At 41.4% G+C, this 25843-nt stretch overlaps 1 protein-coding gene across 1 annotated transcript; it reads left to right on the top strand.

The window, feature by feature from the left end:
- The first annotated feature begins 22733 nt into the window (after window positions 1-22733).
- Window positions 22734-24977, top strand: LOC110535332 (class E basic helix-loop-helix protein 22-like). Its single transcript, XM_021620269.2, has one exon. The coding sequence runs from the start codon at window positions 23202-23204 to the stop codon at window positions 24027-24029; it is 828 nt and encodes a 275-aa protein (XP_021475944.1). The 5' UTR covers window positions 22734-23201; the 3' UTR covers window positions 24030-24977.
- The last annotated feature ends 866 nt before the right edge of the window (window positions 24978-25843 follow it).

Raw genomic sequence — 25843 nt, 5'->3', positions numbered from 1 at the left:
CTACAGCTGTCTGAAACAAAATGAATGAATGGCACAAATTGTGGGATGCTGGAACTGGTACCGTTAATTACTTTTAACCTAGAGTACATGGATTCATATGTTTTATTTTTATTTTTCATAGTTCAGATACATCTATTTAATTCTAAAATAGTTTACCACTCAGAATAAACATCTGCACATAGCCTTGCACTCAAGCTATTGTATTTAGCATTAACAATTGAACACCATTCAACTTTGTATTTTAAGATTCATTTGAATTTAAAAGCAGTCCTAAAACGGAGGAGAGACATGATTGTGATTGTGGTTGTACATGGAGGATGCTACAGATGTAGGATCTTAATTTGATCACTCTGTTGCAGGAGAACTTTATATTTTGGGGTTTAAAAAGGTTTGTAATTTTCACTTCGAAATATCAGACTTGATTTTCCCTTACGAAAAATATGTCAACCCCTACAAAAAAGGTCCATTAATTAAAATCCACATAATTAAAATCCAACATTTCCTGTTGCTGCAGGATTATTTTCATGCTGTAGCAAACAGGCTCAAATTAAGACCATACATCTGTAGAAACACAGCCTGAAGGTCTGTACTGCAGATGACCTGTTTCAGCTCGCACGCAACCAACAACAACACAACAACTGTTTGGTGTTTGGTGCTACACTGCCCTGCCTGGGATAACATCCAGGCCTATCTGGGCTAAATATAGGGGGACAACTCAGATCAGAATTTCATTGAAATACAGTTGTGATAAGAAAGCCATCTAGGTATATCACCCAAAACAAAACAGAGTACAACTGGTGAGATTGGATGCCAGTACTGTACAATAATGATACATTGCATTAGAGTAGAGTAGGCCTAACTATAGTGCAATATTGACCTATGTAATTACATACTTTATTAACAGACGAGTATGAAGCACACATACATTGCTGGTGGCAAGAACACTGCTCATTATGTGTCCTAGTAATAAAAAATGAGAGCCATACATACATACTATCTTCATTTGACCACTCTTTTGTTGCTGAGAATGTTTGTGCACCACAGGAAATGGATACGAGCTTGGTGATTTACATGAGTTCACTGAAAACCCCCACTAACACACGGTTATATTAACGGTTATATTAACAGTATTCCACTTTTCATGTAGCCTACTTTTGGCCAGCTAATAGCCTAACCACCGATCAAGCAACATTAGGGAATAAATGATCAAATTTTGTTGATGCATTTTGCTGTGACAGTATAGGTCAAATGAGGATCCTACATCTGTATGGACATCCATATATGGCTCTGGGAAATACTATCTATGGGTAGGAACAAAATGCATAAACACAAATGGCAGAGCAACCTCAAGAAGGATTGTATATACTAATGATCACATTGTCATGGCTACAGAACTGAGCATGACAGGCAATAAGATTCATTGAACAAATATATATATTTTGACTTACTCTGCATTGGTGGGAAAGGGCTCGTAAGTAAACGTTTCACGGTAAAGTCAACACCTGTTCTATTCGGTGCATGTGACAAATACAATTTAATTTGATGACTGCGGCAATCTACCTGACATCACTGAAACACTAGCTTATCCTGCCATTGACTTGTATCATGACCACCATGACTATTTGATCATGCTTCCATACAGTATTTCCCAGATACAATCTCATACTTTCTGTTAATCAAAAACTCACTATACTAGAGCATGGTGGATACATCTTGGTTATCATTGACAACAATATAATTATTAACAATAATTGTCACCTCTATTTGAATAGCAAAATGGAATAATGGAGCTTCACTGGGCTGATTCCATTCATTTAGCTTTGAATGTGTTTGTATCTTATTAGTATATTGAAATATAAAATATAAGGTTATTACAATGGATATGTATTCCTTAATTAAGCAAAACATGAGATGTATTTTGAAAGTATATTTATTTGTATATATCTTCATATATAATCAGACACCTCATCCCCCACTTCCTACTGATCAACATTCTCAGGGATCAAACAACAGGAATCTCAAGTCCATCTCTGGGTCTCAAATATTTACATTATGATTTGTACAATAATACGATCCAAATTCCATTATATAATTGAGTGGTTGATCAATGCAAATATGAATTATCATATTGCTAATATTGACAATGAGTTTCACATTGAAAGATTGATGTCTGAAATCTAAAGATTGTGATATGGGTTGATGCAGTCAAATGTTCTTACTGAGTGGTTAATCAATGCTAATATGGATAATGCTATTGATAATATGAATTGGCCTATCAAAGTGGTATTAATAAGATCCATGCGATTGCTTCTACAACCTTTGAGGTAACCTATTGTATGTGTCAAGTATTTCAGTGAGGCTCTGATGCTACAAGGTTAGGGGATAGAAGCCTATGGGTCTTTGTGTCTGTATAGGCTAGGAAGGAGGAGGGGTCATATAGGCTACATTATACCCCGTTGTTAAATTCGATATACAGAAAACCACAACGCTTATCGACTGTGATAAGGAGAATGCTATAAGCGTTAATAACAGCACATTTACACCGCGACTATTTGACATGTCCGTTGTTTTATCGTAGTCTATGTATCATACTACATCAGACAACAAACGAATTTGTTTACATGAGAGAGTTGTGTCTGGATGTTGCTAATTTACAGAAAATGTCCCCACATTTCGGCTGGAACATCCCGGGTAGATTGCTATTAAATTGAATATGAATATTCTCAGACTGATACCACCACTTTAAATAAAGTTTGATTTGTTTAGATTTGAACCTATTTACATGCCTATTAACATGCGTTAGCCTACTACAAACGAATGTTATATGGAGCCTATTGTTACACAAATAGACCACAATCGGTAAAGTACTTACATTTCGAAAGATACATGCCTGCTGTGCGTGCCTGTATAACCCATAGTAACGGTTTCCTGAAATAATCAATAATTCATCAATATTCTATGCTAGATACATTTTTATTCAAGTACAACTAGAGATTACTTCATTTAGAGACAGGCTACATTTAATAACCAATAGCCTGACAAACAACTTGACTTTGATTTAATTCAGCCTTTCATGATATTGTGTTTATGTTTTACGAAAAATGGTAAATTATTGAACTGGCATAGGCTACTATAGCTTCTTTTTGTGTCACTCAGAATATGTAGCGACCAATTTCAGCTGCACATGACTAGTTATACACAACCTAAACCAATGTTTTTCAAGTAATATTTTCGAGTATTTTGTAAACAATCCCGTCAAATTTGAGAAGAATGACGTGTGAGTCAGGGTAACGCCACAATGCAAAGCACCACTTTCCATTATGGCCCATTTGATATCTAGTCTAGACTACACAAATAGTTAAACGGAGCACTACAACCTCACACCGAATTGACCATGGCTATTCTGCACAACACAATTCAATGTAAAATTGAACGAAATGTAAAAAGTAAAAATAAAATAAAAAAAACTAAAAGTCGAAATTCTGTCTTACTTGAGAGGCCGTGCTTTAGCAGTAGTACCATCCTCCGATTAATAGCCAGATCAGTCTGCAGACATTTCTCTACACCGACTGTTGGACTTGGGCTTCAAGGTTTCAAACTTTACAAGTCCCACCTCTGGCCTAACTGATGGTGGAATTTGCATCTGCAGGGAGAAGTTATTTTAGGGAGTACCCCCCCCCCCCCCCCCCCCCCCCCCCCTCTAGGTATTGTTTTCTCTGTTTTTACCCCATTCCATTGTGTTGACCCTCCGTTCGGCCATTGGTTAATAAATGTTTGTCTGTTTTGAAGGGCCGGACAATAAGGGATGGCCTGTGACCCCGCAGAGCCCAGACTTCGCGCTGGCTCATTGTGACGCGCTGGGAAAGGGGCTTTGGGAGGGGGACCCCGGGCACTGACCCGCGCACATCCCGTAGCCTCGCCATTCAATGTTCGCACTGCTGCATGTCGCCCGCAGCTTCCATTGTTTCAGGGGGAACAATAGTTTTTTCTACGCCCTCGCAGATAAAATATGCGGCTTTAAAATGTCGCTCTGAAGTGGCAGCAATCCAGATATGTAGCCGCATGTAGCTTGGCCTGAATGGCTTTGTCCATTTAGCTTTAAATAACCTGTTTTGCACTATACCACTGCTGATACAGAAACAAATAAATTATATTCCATGCCTTCCAGATACGGTATTAATATTTGCAGCGGCCAATGTGGTATCATCAAACGAGAATTGAATTATCACAGCAATCGTGTGTTTAAAGGCCCGTTGTAATATAATGTAGTAGTAGCCTATAGTACAATTCTATAGAGGGCAGGCTGGGAGGTAAATGTCCTATGGATGGAGAGGAGAAGGCCTGCAGCCTACACGCGTCAAGAGAACAGAGGGAAAGCAGAAGGAGAAGAAGCAGAGAAATAGAGGGGGTGTTTTGTTCTTAAAGGCCGGTGCATTTTGAACATGCAGCAGCTTCTGTATTCAGAGCAAGTGGAGGACACACATGCTATAGCGACATATCAGATGTTCAAATCATGTCAACTGAAATATATTTATTTGTAACACTTTGCTTTTCTGTGTGTGTGTGTGTGTGTGTGTGAGTGCGCGCGCGCGTGTGCGTGCGTGCGTGCGTGTGTGTGTGTGTGTGTGTGTGATTCACTGTGTATGCGGGTCATTTCATTGAACCTATAGGGCTTTAGTGAGTTTAGACAGGCTAGAGTGACATCATCTTTCCATGGGGCCCAGTGTGGGGATCCATACTGTGTTGTGTTTCGATTGGATATTTTGCCCCTGCGTCGACCTCCACAGGAACTGAAGAGAATACAAACCAGTAGCACAGAACACATGGGTGGCACTTACTTCAATGAATTATTCATTCGATATTGAATAGCTCGCACTGTATTGGCCTAGTGGATTCTTCACACCCATTTCAAATTTGTTTAACCAAAATCGCAGGCCTATAGACCTAGAAGTAGGCTAGCTACTATCCATAATGTGACTGACATTAATGTTTCTGCGTGTTTCATATCAAGTCAGACATTGACTGATGACGCGTTTGGAGAATTATAGTCGCCCATGTACCCTCACATTTTACTGGCCTTGGGTCTACAATATTTGACATTTTCAAAAATCTGGTGTGCTATGAAGCAGAAATAGCCTTTTGCCATATTTGATGGTACTGTAAGTGCTGAATCCACCTTATCTCATCTGACCTAATTAGGAAAGCTGCAGCAGTTTGCCTAACTCTACACTGGAGAGTTACATGCGCCAAAATATCCATGACATCTGCGCTTGTAACATGGTGCTAAGCATGGTTTATCCAGAGAAGATGCAAGCCTATACAACATTATAGTGTTTTAGAAATATATGAAGAATGGTATGCATGTAAATAAATGCACTTGCGTGAATAAGGCCCCTCTTTATTTACAATAGGCTACCTACCTGTATTTACAATAGGCTACCTACCTGTATTTACAATAGGCTACCTACCTGTACTTACAATAGGCTACCTACCTGTATTTACAATAGGCTCCCTACCTGTATTTAAAATAGGCTACCTAGAAGACCTTCATGCATAGGTTAAGTGCATAACGATACACTGGGTCGAGGGGTATGCTTAAACATCTACAATCGTTAGAAGTTGTAAATATGAATTTGTACTTATTTTAAGGTCGTGAAATAAAATGACATTTATATATGGCCCATGAATCACGTGCGGTCTGAGGGCTCACCATCTCACAGGATCAAATGCAGTGAGACTGAGCTGCGGTCCAGAGGCATAACTATAACGTACTAATGGAGCTCTCAGGACAAACGGTATTAAACATGACAAATTGCGCCCAGCACAAGGAGACGACGATTCAATGCTGTACGGTTATTACACACACTCCTAATCTAGGTTCAGATTATAGTTGATTCCATATATCTAGTCCATTATGATTTAGTGCACTGCTAGGCTATATTTAACACCATGAAAGATACAAACACGACGAACAACATGGGCAGATGACTAACTTAACCAAATTATTTTCATGTTATATTGAAATTTGATATTAAAAACAATGTGTGTGCGAGAGAGAGAGAGAGAGAGAGAGAGCGAGAGAGAGAGAGAGAACGAGAGAGAGGGGGAGAGAGGGGGGAGAGGGAAAGAGAGATTTAACTCATTGTAATGCACAGAACGACCTGCCCTCTTGAAAAAAAGGAAAAAACGCAGCCATGCTTTGCAGAAGCTAGAGCATTGCTCATACTGGTATCCACTACTCGCCTGCCGGAGTCGTCCGATTGTCCATCGCTAAACCGAAATAACCGGGAATACAAGTTGCTTTGCTAAGACCAAAAATAACTACACCATACAGTGACGTGAAAGACAACACAAACGAATGGATACACGAAAAGACTATAAGATGGACCATATGGCGAGAGATGGTGAGTATGGTCCATGTTTCGACTAGGTCCGTGTCTTATATAATAATTAGATGAAAATAAATGTGCTTTTCAAGTCTGGTCGCTGTGTAACATTAAAGCGGACACTAGGCCTGTATGGGGTCGTGGTGTCGGCATGGTTCGCTCTAGGCATATGTGCTCAAAGATAACGGACATTCCTTCCCACGTTGCACTTACCATTGTTATTGCGGGCGTTCAGAAAAAAATACCTCAAGTAATCATGGATATGAATAAGGCTGACAAAGAGCCAGACAAATCTCTATACCGAAAACATTACAGTGCAACTGGACACATATGAATACAGTTATTTAATCGATAACAAAGATGGCATGGATGCATGGTCATTATGCACTTGTTTATTTGTTCATCGCGCAGCGCTTGAAGACAATAGGTCCGCGCACATTGGGTCAACTGGGTTGCGTTCCCAATGGCTATGAGATGCGAGGACTGTCATACGGTTTTGTCATACACTCCAAATATCGGTTCATAAAGGACGGCTTCATTTAGATATTTCATATGATAGATGGGATTTTCCCCCCATCTAAAATGGCGTTTCCCTTTGTTTCTCCATTGAATGGGTGATGAGGTTCAATAATCATATTCGGTAGCCTTCAGGACCCACACTGCATCCTAGCGTATGTTTATGAATGAATATAATCTGTGTAAAGGCAGAAATAGTCCCCAAAGTCTAGTGGATCGCTTAGAAGCACTGTTGTAGCAGTAGCCTACTTGCTGTAGTAGATAGGCTACTCGTAATATTAGTGGCGGAGGTAATAGCAGTATAGTAGCAGTGACTCAATCATTGATTATTGAAATGTCAGTATACTTTGCACTGGTTCACGAGGTAAATTAATGGACATAAAGACTGAATTCAACACAATCAGAGATTTCATCTAATAGCCTATTGGCATACAGTTTCAAACACGTTTATAATGCGCAATAAACACTATGCCTTTGATATGCTATGCACATGGCTAGGCCTGCTGTGCACAATTAATTGAATTAATGCACACATTATCTTGCTTTCAAGAGAAAATGTAAAATAGTTTGCAAGGTGCATGCACCTGTTTCAAAATCACCAACAGCAGATAGGCTCCAGCATTGGACTTAAACAAATTGTTTAACGAAATTGTTGTAAATGGCTGACAGATATTAAACAATTCGGCAAAATGTAAAAAAAAACTCTCGCTCTCTGCTTAACTCGGAATCGGAATGTGTGCGTATATGTACGTATGCGTGTGTGTGCGTTTATTTTTTAGAATAGTATAATAACATTTTATAAGTGTCAAAACTTTAATTTAGGATAAATCAATAACTAATGTTGTGATGTTATCAAACTACTCATCCAGATCACTGTGCACTGAAATGCAAAAACAATATTTAAAATCCTCTATTTCCATTATGTCCATCACCATTACATTTTAACGAGGTGCGTTGGGTAGCCTAATTGCAACAGCTAAGAAACAGGGAGATTATAGGTTTAAACTGGGATTGAAGTGCTTTTTCCTTAGTTTCAAGGGCACAGGAAGCTGATCGGGGACGTTGGCTATAGAGAGAGAGAGAACATCTGTTTGCCCAGTGACGTCACTGCCCCCCATGCAATCCTCTTGCGCTGAAGGCAGATGCCTTATTTGTTTGGCTAGAGCGCCATTAATCCTAAAGTTATCCAGCGAGTGGAAAAGACCGGGCGGAGGGAGATCAGTCACATTTAGCGGTGTTGGAAACGGGACATGTACAACTCAGCTCAGCTCGTCCTCGGTCCCAGATGGATTTGTGAGTAGAGGAGCCTATATACCTTTGCCTTCGGTGGTTCCACGGTGCGTTGATGGAATACAGTATGCGGGAGGGAAGCAAAGCTTTTCAATTGTCCCGCTCGCGCTTTGCGGCGTCTCTCTTAAAAAAAAAAAAATGACCTGCGAGTAGACTTGTGCGGTGCTATGCGTTCTCTTGTAAAGGGCCATCCATTTTTTTCTACGCAGACAGCGACTTGTATGGATCTCTATAAGATTATTGTCAAAAATAAGATGATTGCTGTATTGACTGTCTATGAAGGTTTGTGACGCATTTTGTGTTTTCTTCTTTTTTTGGTAGATATTTGATGTAGGAATACGACGACGTTGAAGTCTACACCTGTCCGAAGCTTTTTTTGACGAGACGATCAAACGATCCGTCTCTCTTTTTTTTGCCTCCCGAGATGAATTCGGACTAACCATAATTTTGAAACTCGCCACCAAAAAACAGCGCTAGTGACGACTTTAACCCATTACGCACCAAGTTCAATGGCCGCGGGCCTTCAATAGGCTTAGCCTATTGCAAACATTTTTCTAATTTTGCCAAATTACATTCCGTTTTCACGGTGGGGTAATGTATATACATTTATCAACAACTTTGTCTACCATTACAGAATGATTGGCTGTTTTGGGAGTCCAACTTCAAAGAACAACGACATCGACATTGACAACTATTCGCACTGAAGGTCTGAAGGAACGGGTGGGTACATTGAACAAGGAATGGTATGGGTCGAAGTGGTCAACTCCGATTTCAATGGCAAAATGTAGCTCACACACACACACACACACACACACACACACACACACACACACACACACACACACACACACACACACACACACACACACACACAGAGAGAGAGAGAGATCTGAGGTTCTGGTTCAGGCTTTCCGTGTTCACAGCGGACCTTGATTTAATGTCTTACAATTAAGGCACGCGGTGAATGCCAAGAGCGGAGCCTGCTATCGTCGGCGCGAGAGCACACAGCTTTCATTAAAACAACACGCTAAAGGGATAAGGGAAAGCTTTGTGTGTCTGCAATTGTTGTCCGTAAATTGCCCTCTATTTTGTATTGTTTTCTTTTTTCAGAATAAAGAAATTGTACCCAATATTACCGGCTCATGTCTTACTTTTTTGAGAACGGATGTCATTTCAAAGGCATGTACACGGTCGATATGCAACATGATATGCTTAAACACATCCATCTTAAACATATGCAGCTTAAAATAGGTGGGATGAAGTTGTGAACGTGCGCTGTGGTCGAGTGTCTATGAATGATGACCTTTGGCAGAGGCCTTGCTTATTCACGACCCACTCTGAAGGCGCTGTCCACCTCTACTGGTGCTGAAACCAGCTAGCCGCCGAGACGAGCAGACCATTGTTTTAGTAGGCCTGCGCTACGCAAACGCACCAGAATAATATTATACACGAAATATACAGTAAGCTCAAACAAATGCAATTCATTCTATTGAATACACGAAAGTAGGGCACAACCGGATTTATTTACACAAAGACACTGTATGCATGCATCAGCACTCACAAACAGGCACAGAAACACACGCCACAAGAATGCACGTAGGGACATGTATAGCCACAGTTCTACATTGCATCGTGTCTAATTCTGAGGTTTACGTGTAAGCTTAATGATATAAGCCTCGTCGAACAAGATTACTTGACATTTGCAAGCAGTGAAAAAAACAATAATTCTAAAACATAGCCTAATGTAACGACCAACTAATTTGTAGCCAGCCAAACACCGGATAGTCCTAACCTACATACACTAATCCGTAGGCCAGCATGTTCAACCGTCCATTCTAGGATCATTTGACTCAGAATCTGAACAGATAATCCAGATTCAAATATATAGCGCATCTCCACAATTTCGAAGAGATATTGATATGCATTGGTCAAAAGCATTTATTCAAATTCAATCAAATCTAGGTCTATGTTGAATCGTTTCTTCCCAGTTTGTAGATTTACAATAATTCCCATAGGATTGCTCTGCCACCTGGTGGCCATTGCATACATGGGCAGGCTTTAATACATTGCATACCACTGTAGGCTACACGCCACAGAGCGAGTGAGGGTAAACATACATGGTTCATGTCGAATCCTTTTAACAAGTTGACAAGGTTTCAGGGTAATCACTAACAAATAAATATACACTACAATTCATCAGGATTTTCAGTGGGAATTTGTATTTGATAGGTCTATAGGTATACAGTAACCACATTTGAAATAGTATTAAATTAGCTGTATCTGTATCTGACAATCACAAAGCACCATAGGAAGAAGAGAAGGCCCTCCTAGGTGATGAAATACCCATTCCACTACCCTTGGGTACCAGTGGTTTGCCCGTTTTCCTGAATTAAGTTAGGATTCCTCCCCCTCCTTTGGTCAGCATTACTAAATAACAGGATCTTGGCTGATAGGTTTTCAGACACACGTCATTATAATGAGGTTGAGAAAGACAAGAGAAAGGGAGGGATGGAGGCAGGGAACGAAGGAAGAAAAATAGATTGTGCATAGTGTAGAGAGATAGTCATATAAAAGCATATAGTTATCTCTAGAGTTATCTCTCGCAGGGCTAGGGTCAATTTGAACTGAAGGCCATTCAGGAAGGTTTGCTTAAATAACTATAAAAAAAATAATAAATAAAAATAAAAAAGATTTTTCATGATTTATCAATAAACTAAGGAGCAGAAGCCATTTATTTCAAATGTTATTCAATTTTCGAATTTTAATTTTAAATCACTTCCTGAATTGATCCCATCCCTTGTCTGTAGTCACCCTGGTGTATAATGCATGGGTGTTGCAAATAATGCCACATTTCTTGAGTACTTTTAGGTTATTATACCGCTGTAGAAAATAATGGCATATTTCCTGATAACTTTTAGGTAATTATACTGATATAGAAAATAATGGCACACTTCCTGAGTACTTTTAGGTTATTCTACTGCTGTAGAAAATAATGGCATATTTCCTGAGAACTTTTAGGTAATTATACTGATATAGAAAATAATGGCACACTTCCTGAGTACTTTTAGGTTATTCTACTGCTGTAGAAAATAATGGCACATTTCCTGAGTTCTTTTAGGTTATTCTACTGCTGTAGAAAATAATGGGCCTCTATGAATGACCTTAGCAACATAAAGATAGCCTATATATATTCTTACTCTTAATAGTAAGTTAAGACCCCGACTGAGTTACAATATGGCTGTGTGCTCGATATATACATTTACTTTGCCACCATGGCCTTTTTTTGCCTTTACCTCCCTTATCTCACCTCATTTGCTCGCATCGTATATAGACTTCTTTATACTGTATTATTGACTGTATGTTTGTTTTACTCCATGTGTAACTCTGTGTTGTCTGTTCACACTGCTATGCTTTATCTTGGCCAGGTCGCAGTTGTAAATGAGAACTTGTTCTCAACTTGCCTACCTGGTTAAATAAAGGTGAAATAAAAAATAAATAAAAATAAAAATACAAAAGTATGTGGACACCCCTTTCAAATTAGTGGATTCGGCTATTTCAGCCACACCGGTTGCTGACAGGTGTATAAAATCGAGCACACAACCATGCAATCTCCATAGACAAACATTGAAGTAGAATGGCCTTGCTGAAGAGCTCAGTTACTTTCATTGTGGCACCGTCATAGGATGCCACCTTTCCATCAAGTCAGTTCATCAAATTTCTGTCATGCTAGAGCTGCCCCGGGACAACTGTAAGTGCTGTTATTGTGAAGTGGTAAAAATTGTCTGTCCTCGGTTGCATCACTCACTAGAGAATTCCAAACTGCCTCTGGAAGCAACTTCAGCACAATAACTGTTTGTCAGGAGCTTCATGAAATGGGTTTCCATGGCCGAGCAACCGCACACAAACCTAAGATCACCATGGGCAATGCCAAGTGTTGGCTGGAGTGGTGTAAAGCTCGTTGCCATTGGACTGTGGAGCAGTGGAAAAGCATTCTCTGGAGTGATGAATCACAATTCACCATCTGGCAGTCCGTCGGACTAATCTGTGTTTGGCAGATAGATGCCAGGAGAACGCTACCTGTCCCAATGCGTAGTGCCAACTGTAAAGTTTGATGGAGAAGGAATAACGGTATGGAGCTGTTTTTCATGGTTCGGGCTAGGCTCCTTAGTTCCAGTGAAGGGAAATCTTAATGCTACTGTATACAATGACATTCTAGACGACTCTGTGCTTCCAACTTTGTGGCAACAGTTTGGGGAAGGCCCTTTCTTGCCCCTGTGCAAAAAGCAAGGTCAGCACAGAAATTATTATTCCTCAATTATCGATCAGGAAAAACCTGACTGGCCTGCACAGAGCCCTAACCTCAACTCCACCGAACACCTTTGGGATGAATTGGAACACTGACTGTGAGCCAGGCCTAATCACCCAACATCACTGCCCAACCTCACTGCCCAACCTCACTAATGCTCTTGTGGCTGAATGGAAGCAAGTTCCCACAGCAATGTTCAAATATCTAGTGGAAAGCCTTCCCAGAAGAGTGGAGGCTGTTATGGAAGCAAAATGTTGACCAACTCCATATTAATGCCCATGATTTTGGAATGAGATGTTCGACAAGCAGCTGTCCACATACATTTGGTCATGTATTGTAGATTGTAACTCAGTCGTGGTCTCAACATACTATTGATGGGTAAGAATAGTAGAAAATACCAGGTGCAATTTCAAAATGTTGTAAATCAGCATTCCTTTGTGTCGGTCAGTGACAGTCACTCAATTAGCCATGTCAGCTAAGCATTTTTAGATTGGTAGTTAGCCTAGCCAGCTATCTAAACTTGTAGTAATCCACTGATTTTTTTTGCCGCATGGTGTGTGGATCCACGACCAAATCTCACTTAGGGCCACCAAAAGGCTATTGAAGGCCCTGCACTCAGGACAGGACCTGGCACAGAGAACAGCCCCACTGACTTAACATTACCTACTCTAAGATGAGAAGCACAAACAGTAATTGGTCTGAAGTGACCACTTGGGGAAATTGCTACTCAATACAAAATAAATATCTTTATGTGATGGTGTTGCCATGCAACAAAACATTTGTGGATGACACAACAGACATGAAAGTGATTTTTAAAAAATCAAATAAGTATAAACACTTATAGTGATTGATATTCATGGCTGGACATCAGCAGTTCCATTTCAACTCAGAAAATTGAGGCAGTAAAATATAATTCAGTTCATGAGTTGGAAAATCATCATGCAAACTAGACAATTGTCCATTCATGAATTTCTATCTCCTCTAAATTGCATAGAATTATGTTGGATTTATACAATTCCTAAACATGCCAACTCTTACTAAGATCTCCAGTGGTTTATTCACCATTGCACCATTAAAAACATACGTAGCTGTCCTCAGACTAGGTGTTGTCTGCCACCTTGTGGTTGACATTACTTACTACAGCACGACTCAAACGAGATAGAGAAAAATATTGGCAATGGGTTTTCCCTCAGCAAAGGAAATAATGTGTGTGAGATGACAGTTACTTAGTAGTCGATGTAGAGTGATCAATTGGAGGATGCAGACAAAACCAAAACACAGTCTGAAGACTGAATTTGTACCTATTGTGTGTAACTGGAATAGTGACTACTATGGTCCACTATTGAGGTATGAAGGTTTCTGACAAACTTTGATTTGTGGGTGAATTGCATATATATATATATATATATATACGTCGAAAGTTTGGACACACCTATTCATTCAATTTTCTACATTGTAGAATAATGGTGAAGACATCAAAACTAGGAAATAACAGATATGGAATCATGTAGTCACAAAAAAGTGTTTAAAAATGTTAAATATATTATTCAATTGAGATTCTTCAAGGTAGCCACCCTTTGCCAAATTTCTTTCCTTCTTAATGCACTTGAGCCAATCAGTTGTGTTGTGTGTTGTGTTGTGTATACCAGTTCTGTTTTATACAGAAGACAGCCCTATTCGGTAAAAGACAGAGTCCATATTATGTCAAAAACAGCTCAAATAAGCAAAGAGAAATGACAGTCCATTGTTACTTTAAGACATGAAGGTCAGTCAATCTGGAAAATGTCAAGAACTTTGAACATTTCTTCAAGTGGAGTCGCAAAAACTATCAAACGCTTTGATGAAAATGGCTCTCATGAGGACCACCACAAGAAAGGAAGACCCAGAGTAATCTCTGCTGCAGAGGAGTTCATTAGAGCCTCAGAAATTGCAGCCCAAATAAATGCTTCAGAGTTCAAGTAACAGACACATCTCAACATCATCTGTTCAGAGGAGACTATGTGAATCAGGCCTAAATGGTCAAATTGCTGCAAAGAAACCACTACTGAAAGACACCAGTAAGAAGAAGAGACTTGCATGGACATTAGACTGGTGAAAATCTATCCTTTGGTCTGATGAGTCAAAATTTTAGATTTTTGATTCCAATCACCGTGTCTTTGTGAGACGCAGAGTAGGTGAACGGATGATCTCTTCATGTGTGGTTCTCACTGTGAAGCATGGAAGAGGAGGTGTGATGGTGTAGGTTGCTTTGCTGGTGACACTGTCAGTGATTTATTTAGAATTCAAGGCACACTTAACCAGCATGGCTACCACAGCATTCTGCAGCGATACACCATTTTTATTTATTTTTTAAAACCTTTATTTAACTAGGCAAGTCAGTTAAACCATCCCATCTGGTTTGCGCTTAGTGGGACTGTTATTTGCTTTTCAACAGGTTAATGACCCAAAACACACCTCCAGGCTGTGTAAGGGCTATTTGACCAGGAAAGAGAGTGATGGAGTGCTGCATCAGATGACCTGGCCTCCACAATCACTCAACCTCAACCCAATTGAGATGGTTTGGACCGCAGAGTGAAGGAAAAGCAGCCAACAAGTGCTCAGCATATGTGGGAACTCCTTCAAGCCTGTTGGAAAAGCATTCTACGTGAAGCTGGTTTTGAGAATGCCAAGTGTGTGCAAAGCTGTCATCAAGGCAAAGGTTGGCTACTTAGAAGAATCTAACATTATTTTGATTTGTTTAACACTTGTTTTGGTACTACATTATTCCATATGTGTTATTTCATAGTTTTGATGTCTTTGCTAATATTCAACAATGTAGAAAATAGAACAACCTTTGAATGAGTAGGTGTGTCCAAACTTTTGACTGGTGCTGTATATACACTGAACAGAAATATAAACATAACATGTAGAGTGTTGGTCCCATGTTTCATGAGCTGAAATAAAAGATCCCAGAAATAGTCCATACGCAGGAAGCATATTTCTCTCAAATATTGTGTACAAATTTGTTTAAATCCCTGTTAGTGAGCATTCCTCCTTTGCCAAGATAGTCAAATCAAGAAGCTGATTAAACGGCATGATCATTACACAGGTGCACCTTGTGCTGGGAACAATAAAAGGCCAGTCTAAAATGTGCAGTTTTGTCACACAACACAATGCCACAGATGCCTGAAGTTTTGAGGGAGCTTGCAATTGGCATTCTGACTGCAGGAATGTCCACCAGAGCTGTTACCAGATAATTTAATTTCAATTTCTCTACCATTAGCCCCCTCCAACATCGTTTTACAGAATTTGGCAGTACGACCAACTGGCCTCACAACCACAGAACACGTGTAACCACGCCAGCCCAGGACCTCCACATCCAGGTTCACCTGCGGGATCGTCTGAGACCAGCCACCTAGACAGCTGATGAAACTGTGGGTATACACAACTGAAGAATTTCATCACAAACTGCTAATCTCTGTGCTCGTCGTCCTCACCAGGGTCTGGACCTGACTGCAGTTCGTTGTCGTATCCGACTTCAGTGGGCAAATGTTCACCTTTGATGGCCACTGGCACGCTGGAGAAGTGTGCTCTCACGGGTTGAATCACGTTTTTAACTGTACCGGGCAGATGGCAGACAGCGTGTATGACGTCATGTGGGAGAGCAGTTTGCTGATGTTAACGTTGTGAACTGAGTCCACCATGGTGGTGGTGGGGTTATGGTATGGGCAGATATAAGCTACGGATAACGAACACAGTTGTGTTTTAATGATGGCAATTTGAATGCACAGAGATACACAATTCCTGGAAGCTGAAAATGTCCCAGTTCTTCCATGGCCTGCATACTCACCAGACATGTCACCCATTGAGCATGTTTGGGATGCTCTGGATTGACGTGTATGACAGCGTGTTCCAGTTCCCGCCAATATCCAATATCTTCGCACAACCATTGAAGAGGAGTGGGACAGCATTCCACAGGCCACAATCAACAGCCTGATCAACTCCATGCAAAGGAGATGTGTCGTGCTGCATGAGGTAAATAGAGATCACACCAGATACTGACTGGTTTTCTGATCCACGTCCCTACCTTTTTTCTTAAGGTATCTGTGACCAACAGATGCATATCCGTATTCCCAGTCATGTGAAATCCATAGATTAAGGCTAGTGCATTTATTTCAATTGACTGATTTCCTTATATGAACTGTAACTCAGTAACATCTTTGAAATTGTTGCATGTTGCGTTTATACTTTTTTCCCCGGTATATACACTGAGTATACCAAACATTAGGAACACCTTCCTAGTATTGAGTTGCACCTCCCCACCCCTTCTTTTGCCCTCAGAACAACCTCAATTAATCTGGGCATGGGCTCCACAAGGAGTCGAGAGCGTTCGAGAAGTATGCTGGCCCATGTTGACTCCAATGCTTCCCACAATTGTGTCAAGTTGGCTGGATCTCCTTTGGGTGGTTGACCATTCTTGATACACACAGGAAACTGTTGAGCATGAAAAACCCAGCAGTGTTGTAGTTCTTGACGCAAACCGGAGCACCTGGCACCTACTACCATTACCCCATTCAAAGGCACATAAATCTTTTGTCTTGCCCATTCACCCTCCGAATGACACACATACACAATCCTTGTCTCAATCGTCTGAAGGCCTAAAAATCCTTATTTAACCTGTCACCTCCCCTTCATCTAAACGGATTGAAGTAGATTTATTAACAAGTGACATCAAGATGGGATTATAGCTTTCACCTGGGCAGTCTACGTCATGGAAAGAGTAGGTGTTCCTAATATTTTATACACTCAGCACCCTAGCAGCCTTAGAAAAGAGCTTCTGTAAATATGTCATATTTTAATATTTTTAAGTGGTTGTCACGACTTCCACCGAAGATTGTTCCTCTCCTTGTTCCAGCGGTGCTCGGCTGTCATCACCGATCAATTTTTATTTTTCCATTTGTTTTGTCTTTGGTTCATTCACACCTGGTTTTCATTTGCTTTCATTTCTGTGTGTATATTTACACCTGTTTCCCGCTTAGATTTGTGCTGGATTATTTTTCATGTTGCTCGTTGAGGTTTTCCTCAGTTTATTCTCTTGTGTACAGCGTTGTAGAATAGTTAGGAGCGTTGTTTTTCTCCTTCCGTTAGTGACTGTGTGTTCCTATGTCTTGGGCGTTTATTGGTATTGTACCTGACCCATTTTTTGGACTTGCCTATTAAAGACGCTAATTTGACATCTCTGCTCTCCTGCGCTTGACTACCTTTACTACCTCAAGTACAAAGTCACAACAGTGGTTTTAGGTTTAGGTTTAGGTTTAGGTTTAGGTTTTAGGTTTGAGCTTTTTTTATCAGCTGCTTTGTTTTTCTTAACATTGAGTTTTGTTTCATTATTTTATTTTATTTGTATGATTTCATTGTTTTTTTTTAATGGTGTGTCTGGACACTATACCAGCTTTTTGGTTTTACCTGGCTACTGGTTCCGGATCTTTTAAAAACATAAATTGAAGAGTCACCTGAAGCTTGAGGGGAATGGGATATGCAGTAGAGGAATGAATTGCTGAGGCAGAGGGCTCGTAGTGAGGATGACTGGCTACAACTATGAACTGTTTGACTTTGAGTTTATTTTATTTTTACAGGGACAGTCCACATTAATCAACGTTTCAGTAAAAATGCCGGTTTTAGCCAGTCGGCTAATTTTCAACCTCAGTCTCTGGGCAGGTTATGAAAAACAATTACAATATAGACAATCATTGAGCAGTGAGCACACGCAGAGCAACATAGGACAAGCAAGACATAGCATACAGACAGAGCAACATAGGACAAGCAAGACATAGCATACAGACAGAGTAACATAGGACAAGCAAGACGTAGCATACAGACAGAGCAACATAGGACAAGCAAGACGTAGCATACAGACAGCGCAACATAGGACAAGCAAGACGTAGCATACAGACAGAGCAACATGGGACAAGCAAGACGTAGCATACAGACAGAGCAACATAGGACAAGCAAGACATGGCATACAGACAGAGCAACATAGAACAAAAAGCAGGAAGACAAAAGTCATAAAAGCAACAGTGTTTCCACACCTCACAAACTACAGACAACAGACAACATGGAAAGCGGCAACACACAGCTAGGGACCATGTTCACAAATCTGATTGACCTTTAGCCATGTCTTCATGCATTTTGTGTAAGTGTGATATGTGGTGCAGTTATGTGTGTCTGATGGCAGTGTATTCCAGACATGGGAAGCTCTCACAGAGAAAGCGGATTTACTAAAGGTGCTTTTCCTTAAGGGAACTATACAGTCACCTCTCATGGCAGACCTTGTGGATCTGCTGCCAGATGTTTGGGTTTTCTGTTTAACAAAAATACTGAGTGGAGGGGGAGCCAGGCCATTTAGGATCTTGAATACAAGACATGCATCGGTGTATTGCACAAGATTTTCCCAACTCAGGAGCTCATGCTTTCTGAGGATGTAACAGTGATGATGGGTATTGGGCTTCCTATCAAGCACTTTGAGAGCCTGTTTGTAGACAGACTGAATAGGTTTTAATGTTGTACAGCAAGCTTAGGCCCAACTAGTCAAGCAGTATGTTAAGTCATAGATTTGAAGTACAGTTTTGCTACCTCTGTAGTCAAACAATTTTGTATAAATCAGAAATGAGCTAGGTTGAATTTGGTTATCTGAATTACCTTTTTCACATGTTTTTTAAAAGAGAGGTTGGAATCAAGGATGTTGCCAAGGTACTTAAAATCAGATACCACCTGGAGCTTCTCCCCTGACATATAGACATCTGGCTCAGTAGCATCTGTTGCCCTCTTTGTGAAGAACATGCAAACTGTTTTTTTTCACATTGTGGGGTGTGCTGTCTGGCCACCAGAGCTGCTGAAGCATAACCCAAGTGGGTGCCATACATTGTGAAGGAGAAGTCCAGTGGCCACACTGGTTCCTAGAGTAGCCCTCTACAAGATCATCACCAGACTCTTCGTCAACCATCTACCTGACCAACTTCCTCTGATCAAGCCATGAACTGTCCCTCTCCATCTTTGGGGATGCATGCACTCAAAGACTTGGCCTCTATTGGTTGACCTAGCTACCTATAGCTAGGCTACTCATGATGTATTGGTTGTTCATTTTTTTTTTAAGCATTTTGAGATTGTAATAAATAACGCTATAGAAATGTAATACATTATCATTATTATCCCTTCAGGAAACATCAAGAGCTGAAAGTGTCATTAGACCCCTCAAGATATTTCTCACATCTTAAAGGGGCAATGTGCGTTGGCTACATCCAATTTTTCATTTTTTATGAACAATATTATCAGGATAAGGTAAGACCCAGATGCAGACCATGTCGAAGTAACAATGTTAATTACAGCAACAGGGGCAAAGGTACAGGACGGCAGGCAGGCTCAGGGTCAGGTCAGGCAGAGGTCGGTAATCCAGAGACGGGGAAAAGGTCAAGGACAACAGGCAGGCACAGGGTTAGGGGCAGGCAGAGTGGTCAGGCGGGCGGGCTCAGGGCCAGGACAGGCAATGGTCAAAACCAGGAGGACGAGAAAAGAAAGACTGGGGAAAAGCAGGAGCTGATACAAAAACGCTGGTTGCCTTGACAAACAAGACAAACTGACAACAGACAAGCAGAGAACACAGGTATAAATACACAGGGGATAATGGGGAAGATGGGTGACACCTGGAGGGGGGTGGAGACAATCACAAAGACAGATGAAACAGATCAGGGTGGGACAGTTATGCACCCATTGATTCTTGAAGAATTTAACTTATATATGCCTCATTAGTTAAAATGTATTACCCCATCAGAACCCAAAATATAAGCTTGTTTACTCCTTTGTTGGTAAACAATGTAATTCTAAACAAACACTGTATAGCCTTAAAACACAATAATTCTGTGACCTCCTGGATGGTCAATCCTTCCATCCATATCTCTGTCTATGATTTTGAGAATGGTTACATTTCTGCAGCCCCATCACTCAGCTATTTACCAAATCAGTGGCCTCTTTATTGTTTGAACTGCAGATTGATGCTTTAAACGTCTATGAAAGTGTACTACATACTCAGTCAAGAGGTCTGGCCCTTTAGGGCAGAGGAGGAAATGCACCTGCCCTGAAACCACAATTACTGGATCAAACCCTGTTCTAGATAGTCCTTCCATCGCTACACTCTCCATGATCTCTCTCCAAAATCTTGTCTCATTAGCCTGGTACTGCTGTTTCTACATCCAGCCCCATCTTGTCTCGTTAGCCCAGTACTGCTGTTTCTACATCTAGCCCCATCATGTCTCATTAGCCTGGTACTGCTGTTTCTACATCCAGCCCCACCATGTCTCATTAGCTTGGTACTGCTGTTTCTACATCCAGACCCATCATGTCTCATTAGCCTGGTACTGCTGTTTCTACATCCAGCCCCACCATATCTCATTTGCCTGGTACTGCTGTTTCTACATCCAGCCCCATCATGTCTCATTAGCCTGGTACTGCTGTTTCTACATCCAGCCCCATCTTGTCTCATTAGCCTGGTACTGCTGTTTCTACATCCAGCCCCATCATGTCTCATTAGCCTGGTACTGCTGTTTCTACATCCAGCCCCATCATGTCTCATTAGCCTGGTACTGCTGTTTCTACATCCAGACCCATCATGTCTCATTAGCCTGGTACTGCTGTTTCTACATCCAGCCCCACCATATCTCATTTGCCTGGTACTGCTGTTTCTACATCCAGCCCCATCTTGTCTCGTTAGCCTGGTACTGCTGTTTCTACATCCAGCCCCATCTTGTCTCATTAGCCTGGTACAACTGTTTCTACATCCAGCCCCATCTTGTCTCATTAGCCTGGTACTGCTGTTTCTACATCCAGCCCCTTCATGTCTCATTAGCCCGGTACTGCTGTTTCTACATCCAGCCCCACCATGTCTCATTAGCCCAGACTGATTGGGCATGAAGGTGTTCCTTCGCTGTCTCAGGATAAAGTGAGTGTCGTCGCCAGACCATAGTTCTTTAGTATTCCAACGTCAGTGCAAGCTGAGAACCCCTCACAGACACCACAGTATATCATTACCAGAGGCTGTGTAGGAAGCCTAATTGACCTGGTTGAAAAGCAGAAACATTGACCTTGAGGTGTAGGTGTGTGTGTGTGTGTGTGTGTGTGTGTGTGTGTGTGCGTGCGTGCGTGTGTGCGTGCGTGCGTGTGCGTGCGTGCGAGAGAGAGAAAGAGAGAGAGAGAGAGAGAGAGAGAGAGAGAGAGAGAGAGAGAGAGAGAGAGGTGTTCCTAATTGGTGATAAAGGAAGGCATTAATTCTGCAAAGTTTGCTTGGGAAATATTTTGTCATAGATGTAGGATACACTTCTTGACAGTAGATGGCAATGTCAGCACAAGTAATGGCTATAGCCAGCTTGACTTTTTGGATGGGTTGGTTCTTTCTGATTTAAATAAATCGATTTTACTCAGTCAATGAATGTTTACAGTTAGCTTACTGACAATTATTAAATGTAAAAAAAAAAGTTACGTTAGTGCATTAATAGCTCAATGTTGCCTTGCAGAGCTTATTGTAAGACGCATTGACGTGATAGCCAACAGATGTCATTGCAAATGTATTTTCACGATAATATGAGCCCTTTAGGGAGAGTCACACGTTATAGAGAGAGGCTCGCATCCAGGGGCTATCAACGACATGTACAATGAAACCAGAAACGTTCAATTTGACAAAACATTTGGCATGACACGTAGTACAAGGCATGGAATGTTAGTAAAACAGGTTCTGGATTTTAGGCTAGAAACTGTAGACTATTTCCTGTGTTTTCTATTCTCAGTAGTACACAGTTTGAACAGGATTAAAATAGTTATACATTTTAATCAACAGCAAAAGATGCGTGAACTTTGAGTAGAATCAATATCATATTGGTATACAAATGAAGCGCTTCTTATTAGGACAGAGGAGAAGGCAGGGAAGGATAAAGACAGTGTAGTGTCTCAATAGTCAATAAAGAGTTATATTGTCCCTACGACGTATTCATCATTCTGAAATAGAGAGGCGCATTTAGATTGCCCACTGACGGGTGAATGTCGCTCGGCATGTCACTTTTAAAAGCAGTGGTTGGGGTTCCTAATAGGAGCAGCACCTTGCAAACATGTACTCAAGCTTTTATACAGACGGTAACTCGTATAATAAACCCCAGCGCCCCATTATAAAGCTGTAGGCAGCTCCTCACAACATGTGTGCACACGGAGCTACTACACCCAGACTGAGAAGGACAGAGAGATACAGAGGGAGGAGGTGGAGAGCACTCGGGACTGTTTGTTAAAATCCCATTAATTACATCGTTAACCTGATTGGGTAGACAGAGGGGGCAGAGAGAGTGCGAGAGAGCGGTATCCCAATAGGCAAATCCTCTTCATATTAACCCGCCTCGAGATAATGATGTAAAAGACTCCCCCGTTTTTGCGCGTGATGCTGATCGCCGTGGAGATCTGCTGAAAGTGAATCAGAGCGAATAAGCAGCGTGAGCGCAGAGAGGGAGAGAGAGAGAGCCGATGCGTCTCCACATCTCAGTTGACAAGTCGAGCAATAATAAGGCATCAAGACCAACTCACTCTCTCTGACAGCGCACAAAGCAAGAAACTTATACAAGAACCGTCGCCGGGAGAAAGTCTCCAGAAACTGCCACCCACTAAAGCAGAGTCTGGAGGAGAGGACAAGTGCTATGGACAGGAGAATGAACTTGAACGGACCGGGAGATATTTTCCACAAAACACTCAGTGCTGTCTCCAACAGAAAGATGGACTCCTTCAGGTCAGCGGCTGGTGTTGACCTGCCGGGGTCCAGGGACCGCCAGTCACCGATCAGCTGTTTCGACCAGACCGACTCAGACCCGATTCAACCCGGTGGACTGGCTGGCGGTCGAGGGGGACCGTTGGGTCTGCCGACCGGATCTTTGTGCGTCAAGTTTGGCGAGAGCAGCAACAGGACCTCGGCGGCCGAGAGCAGTGGCGGGGAGCAGAGCCAGGACGATGACAGCGACGGCAGATGTGAGATGGTCCTCCTGGCCGATGGGAGAACGGTGGCCGCCGGTAAACCGGAGGGAGGTAAGAAAAATAAAGAGCAGAAAACACTCAGACTAAACATCAATGCGCGGGAGAGACGAAGGATGCACGACCTGAACGACGCGCTGGACGAGCTGCGCTCTGTCATCCCGTACGCGCACAGTCCCTCAGTGCGGAAACTCTCCAAAATCGCCACTTTGCTACTCGCCAAAAACTACATCCTCATGCAGGCGCAGGCTCTGGAAGAGATGAGGAGGCTGGTGGCCTATCTGAACCAGGGTCAGGCCATCTCAGCGGCGTCCATACCCGCCACAACGGCCCTTGCTGCTCCGGGTCTACCGGGTCTGAGCGCGGGGATAAGTGCGTACGACCAGCCGCCTGTGTACCCCTTCACCACCGGATTGGCCGGGTCTTCCTGCCCCGACAAATGTGTCCTTTTCAACAACGTCACCTCGAGCCTGTTTAAACAATGCACTGACAAGCCTTAACAGCATCACAACAACAAGCCGGTACCAGACTCAGAGAAGCACATGCAAGAGAAAAACAACACCACTTTTTAAAACACATGGCGACTTTGGAAAGGTTGCAAGTCAGTGTAGACCATGAAGTAAAGCTGATGATCAGTAGGCCTACTTTTATAACATTTACAAATGCATTCAAAGAAGCGCTTTTTTGTTCAGACAATACTTGATTGTGTATATAAAGCATCATTTAAGTGCTGGTATGAATGAAAGTGAAAAACCAAACAGAAGTTTAGGAGCGCAAGTGGTGCTGGATTGACAATTGTTAATTACTTGCTCAAATATGGACGCTGTATGGAGTGTTGACCTGACAACATGCGACCATTTCACTTGAATAGACGGAACATTAGTTAATATAAGAAACCACAAACTTGCTGCTTTATGAACTTGATTTATATGAAGGCGTTTGCTTATTGGTCGTTATTTGGTGAACTTTTGAGAATTCACTGAGCATGCCATAGGCATGTCCTGAGGGAAAGCAAAGTGAACTGAGTTGAAGACGAAATATTTGTTTTCATCTCTCACCCCAAAGTATATTGTCATTTAAATACTTTTTTTTTATGAAACACTTGCGCTACATTGACAGTTTCTTTGGCACTGTAATATAATGGCATTTGAGTCTCTAATGGCCTGTATCTTCAGTTTACGTCCTTTTCGATTTTTTTCCTTTTATTTATTGATTTGAAACATTTTATTTGCATGGTGGTACACTGTATACTGCATAGCGACGTGTCTGATTTGCGTAATTTCTTATACACTCTTGCAATAAGGCCGAGGTCTTGAGGGATCAGGCACGCTGTCAGGTCAAGCAGTGCATTATTGTAGATTCATTAGTTACTGTACTATATGAATAAAGAGGGCCATTTGTATGTGTTTATGTGTTGGAAAGCTTTATTAAAATATTTTGAACATAACGAATTCCTTCGTCTGCTCGTCTGATGTGTAGTCACTGAAAGTGGAGAAATGTAAGAAAACGAAGCCGGGACTGAATTCTATTTTTCAGAGGATCGACGTTATTTTGCCTCATTCATCTTCGAAAAATCAGAACTTGGCTATTTTAGCATATTTTCAAGGAATTGTATTTGCACATGATTATCGAGTTATTATTCTAACTTTATTTTATATTCCATCTGTATTTCTACATTCCTGCATCAAAGCCTAAATAACAATGCATTTTAATTTCTCATTTTCTCAGGTCATGTCTTAGCCTACTAAAACCAAAAAGTGCTTGTTGATCCTCGGAACCTCGCCATATGCCAAGCATGTTGTGTAAGAATAATGAGTTGATCATTTTCTGCTCCATCAAAAGCGGTAACTTTTCTGGACGTTGAACTGTAAAGTAACACGAAGCCTTGGGAGCATAGGCCAGACGTGGTGGGCAATGTTGCCCTCTGGCTAGAAAGACATGTCTGTTAGTATTACTTTACAAAGCTCAGCCAGGCTTAATTACGATTATTTAAACAATTTCCACGACGGTGTCTAATAATATGTTAATTAGACAACAACTGTGTATGAAAACTGTCGACTGTAATACCTACATTCGTTTAATGAAACACATCGTTAAGGCAATTAGACCTCCAGAATGTGATTAAGGAACGTAATTACGACACTGTTCATTGCCGTAATTGGGTGTCTTTAATAACGACGTAGCACAGTGATCAGCAGCATTGCCGTAGGTGTGTATTGTCCTGTATTGTCCTGTTTATCTTGTCCATCAGCAGGACTGAGAGTAAAAGACAGGGCCAAAGGGCAACCTAGTGAAATTGTATTTAAACTGGAGC

This window comes from Oncorhynchus mykiss, chromosome 11 (genome assembly GCF_013265735.2).
Source record: "Oncorhynchus mykiss isolate Arlee chromosome 11, USDA_OmykA_1.1, whole genome shotgun sequence".
In the NCBI taxonomy this organism is placed as follows: domain Eukaryota; kingdom Metazoa; phylum Chordata; class Actinopteri; order Salmoniformes; family Salmonidae; genus Oncorhynchus; species Oncorhynchus mykiss.
Note: the sequence above shows the minus strand (reverse complement) of the source record. Positions and strands in the feature narration are given on the sequence as shown.

Coding starts and splice junctions, on each gene's coding strand:
- LOC110535332 (XM_021620269.2), top strand. CDS start 23,202: ATGGACAGGAGAATGAACTTGAACGGACCGGGAGATATTTTCCACAAA.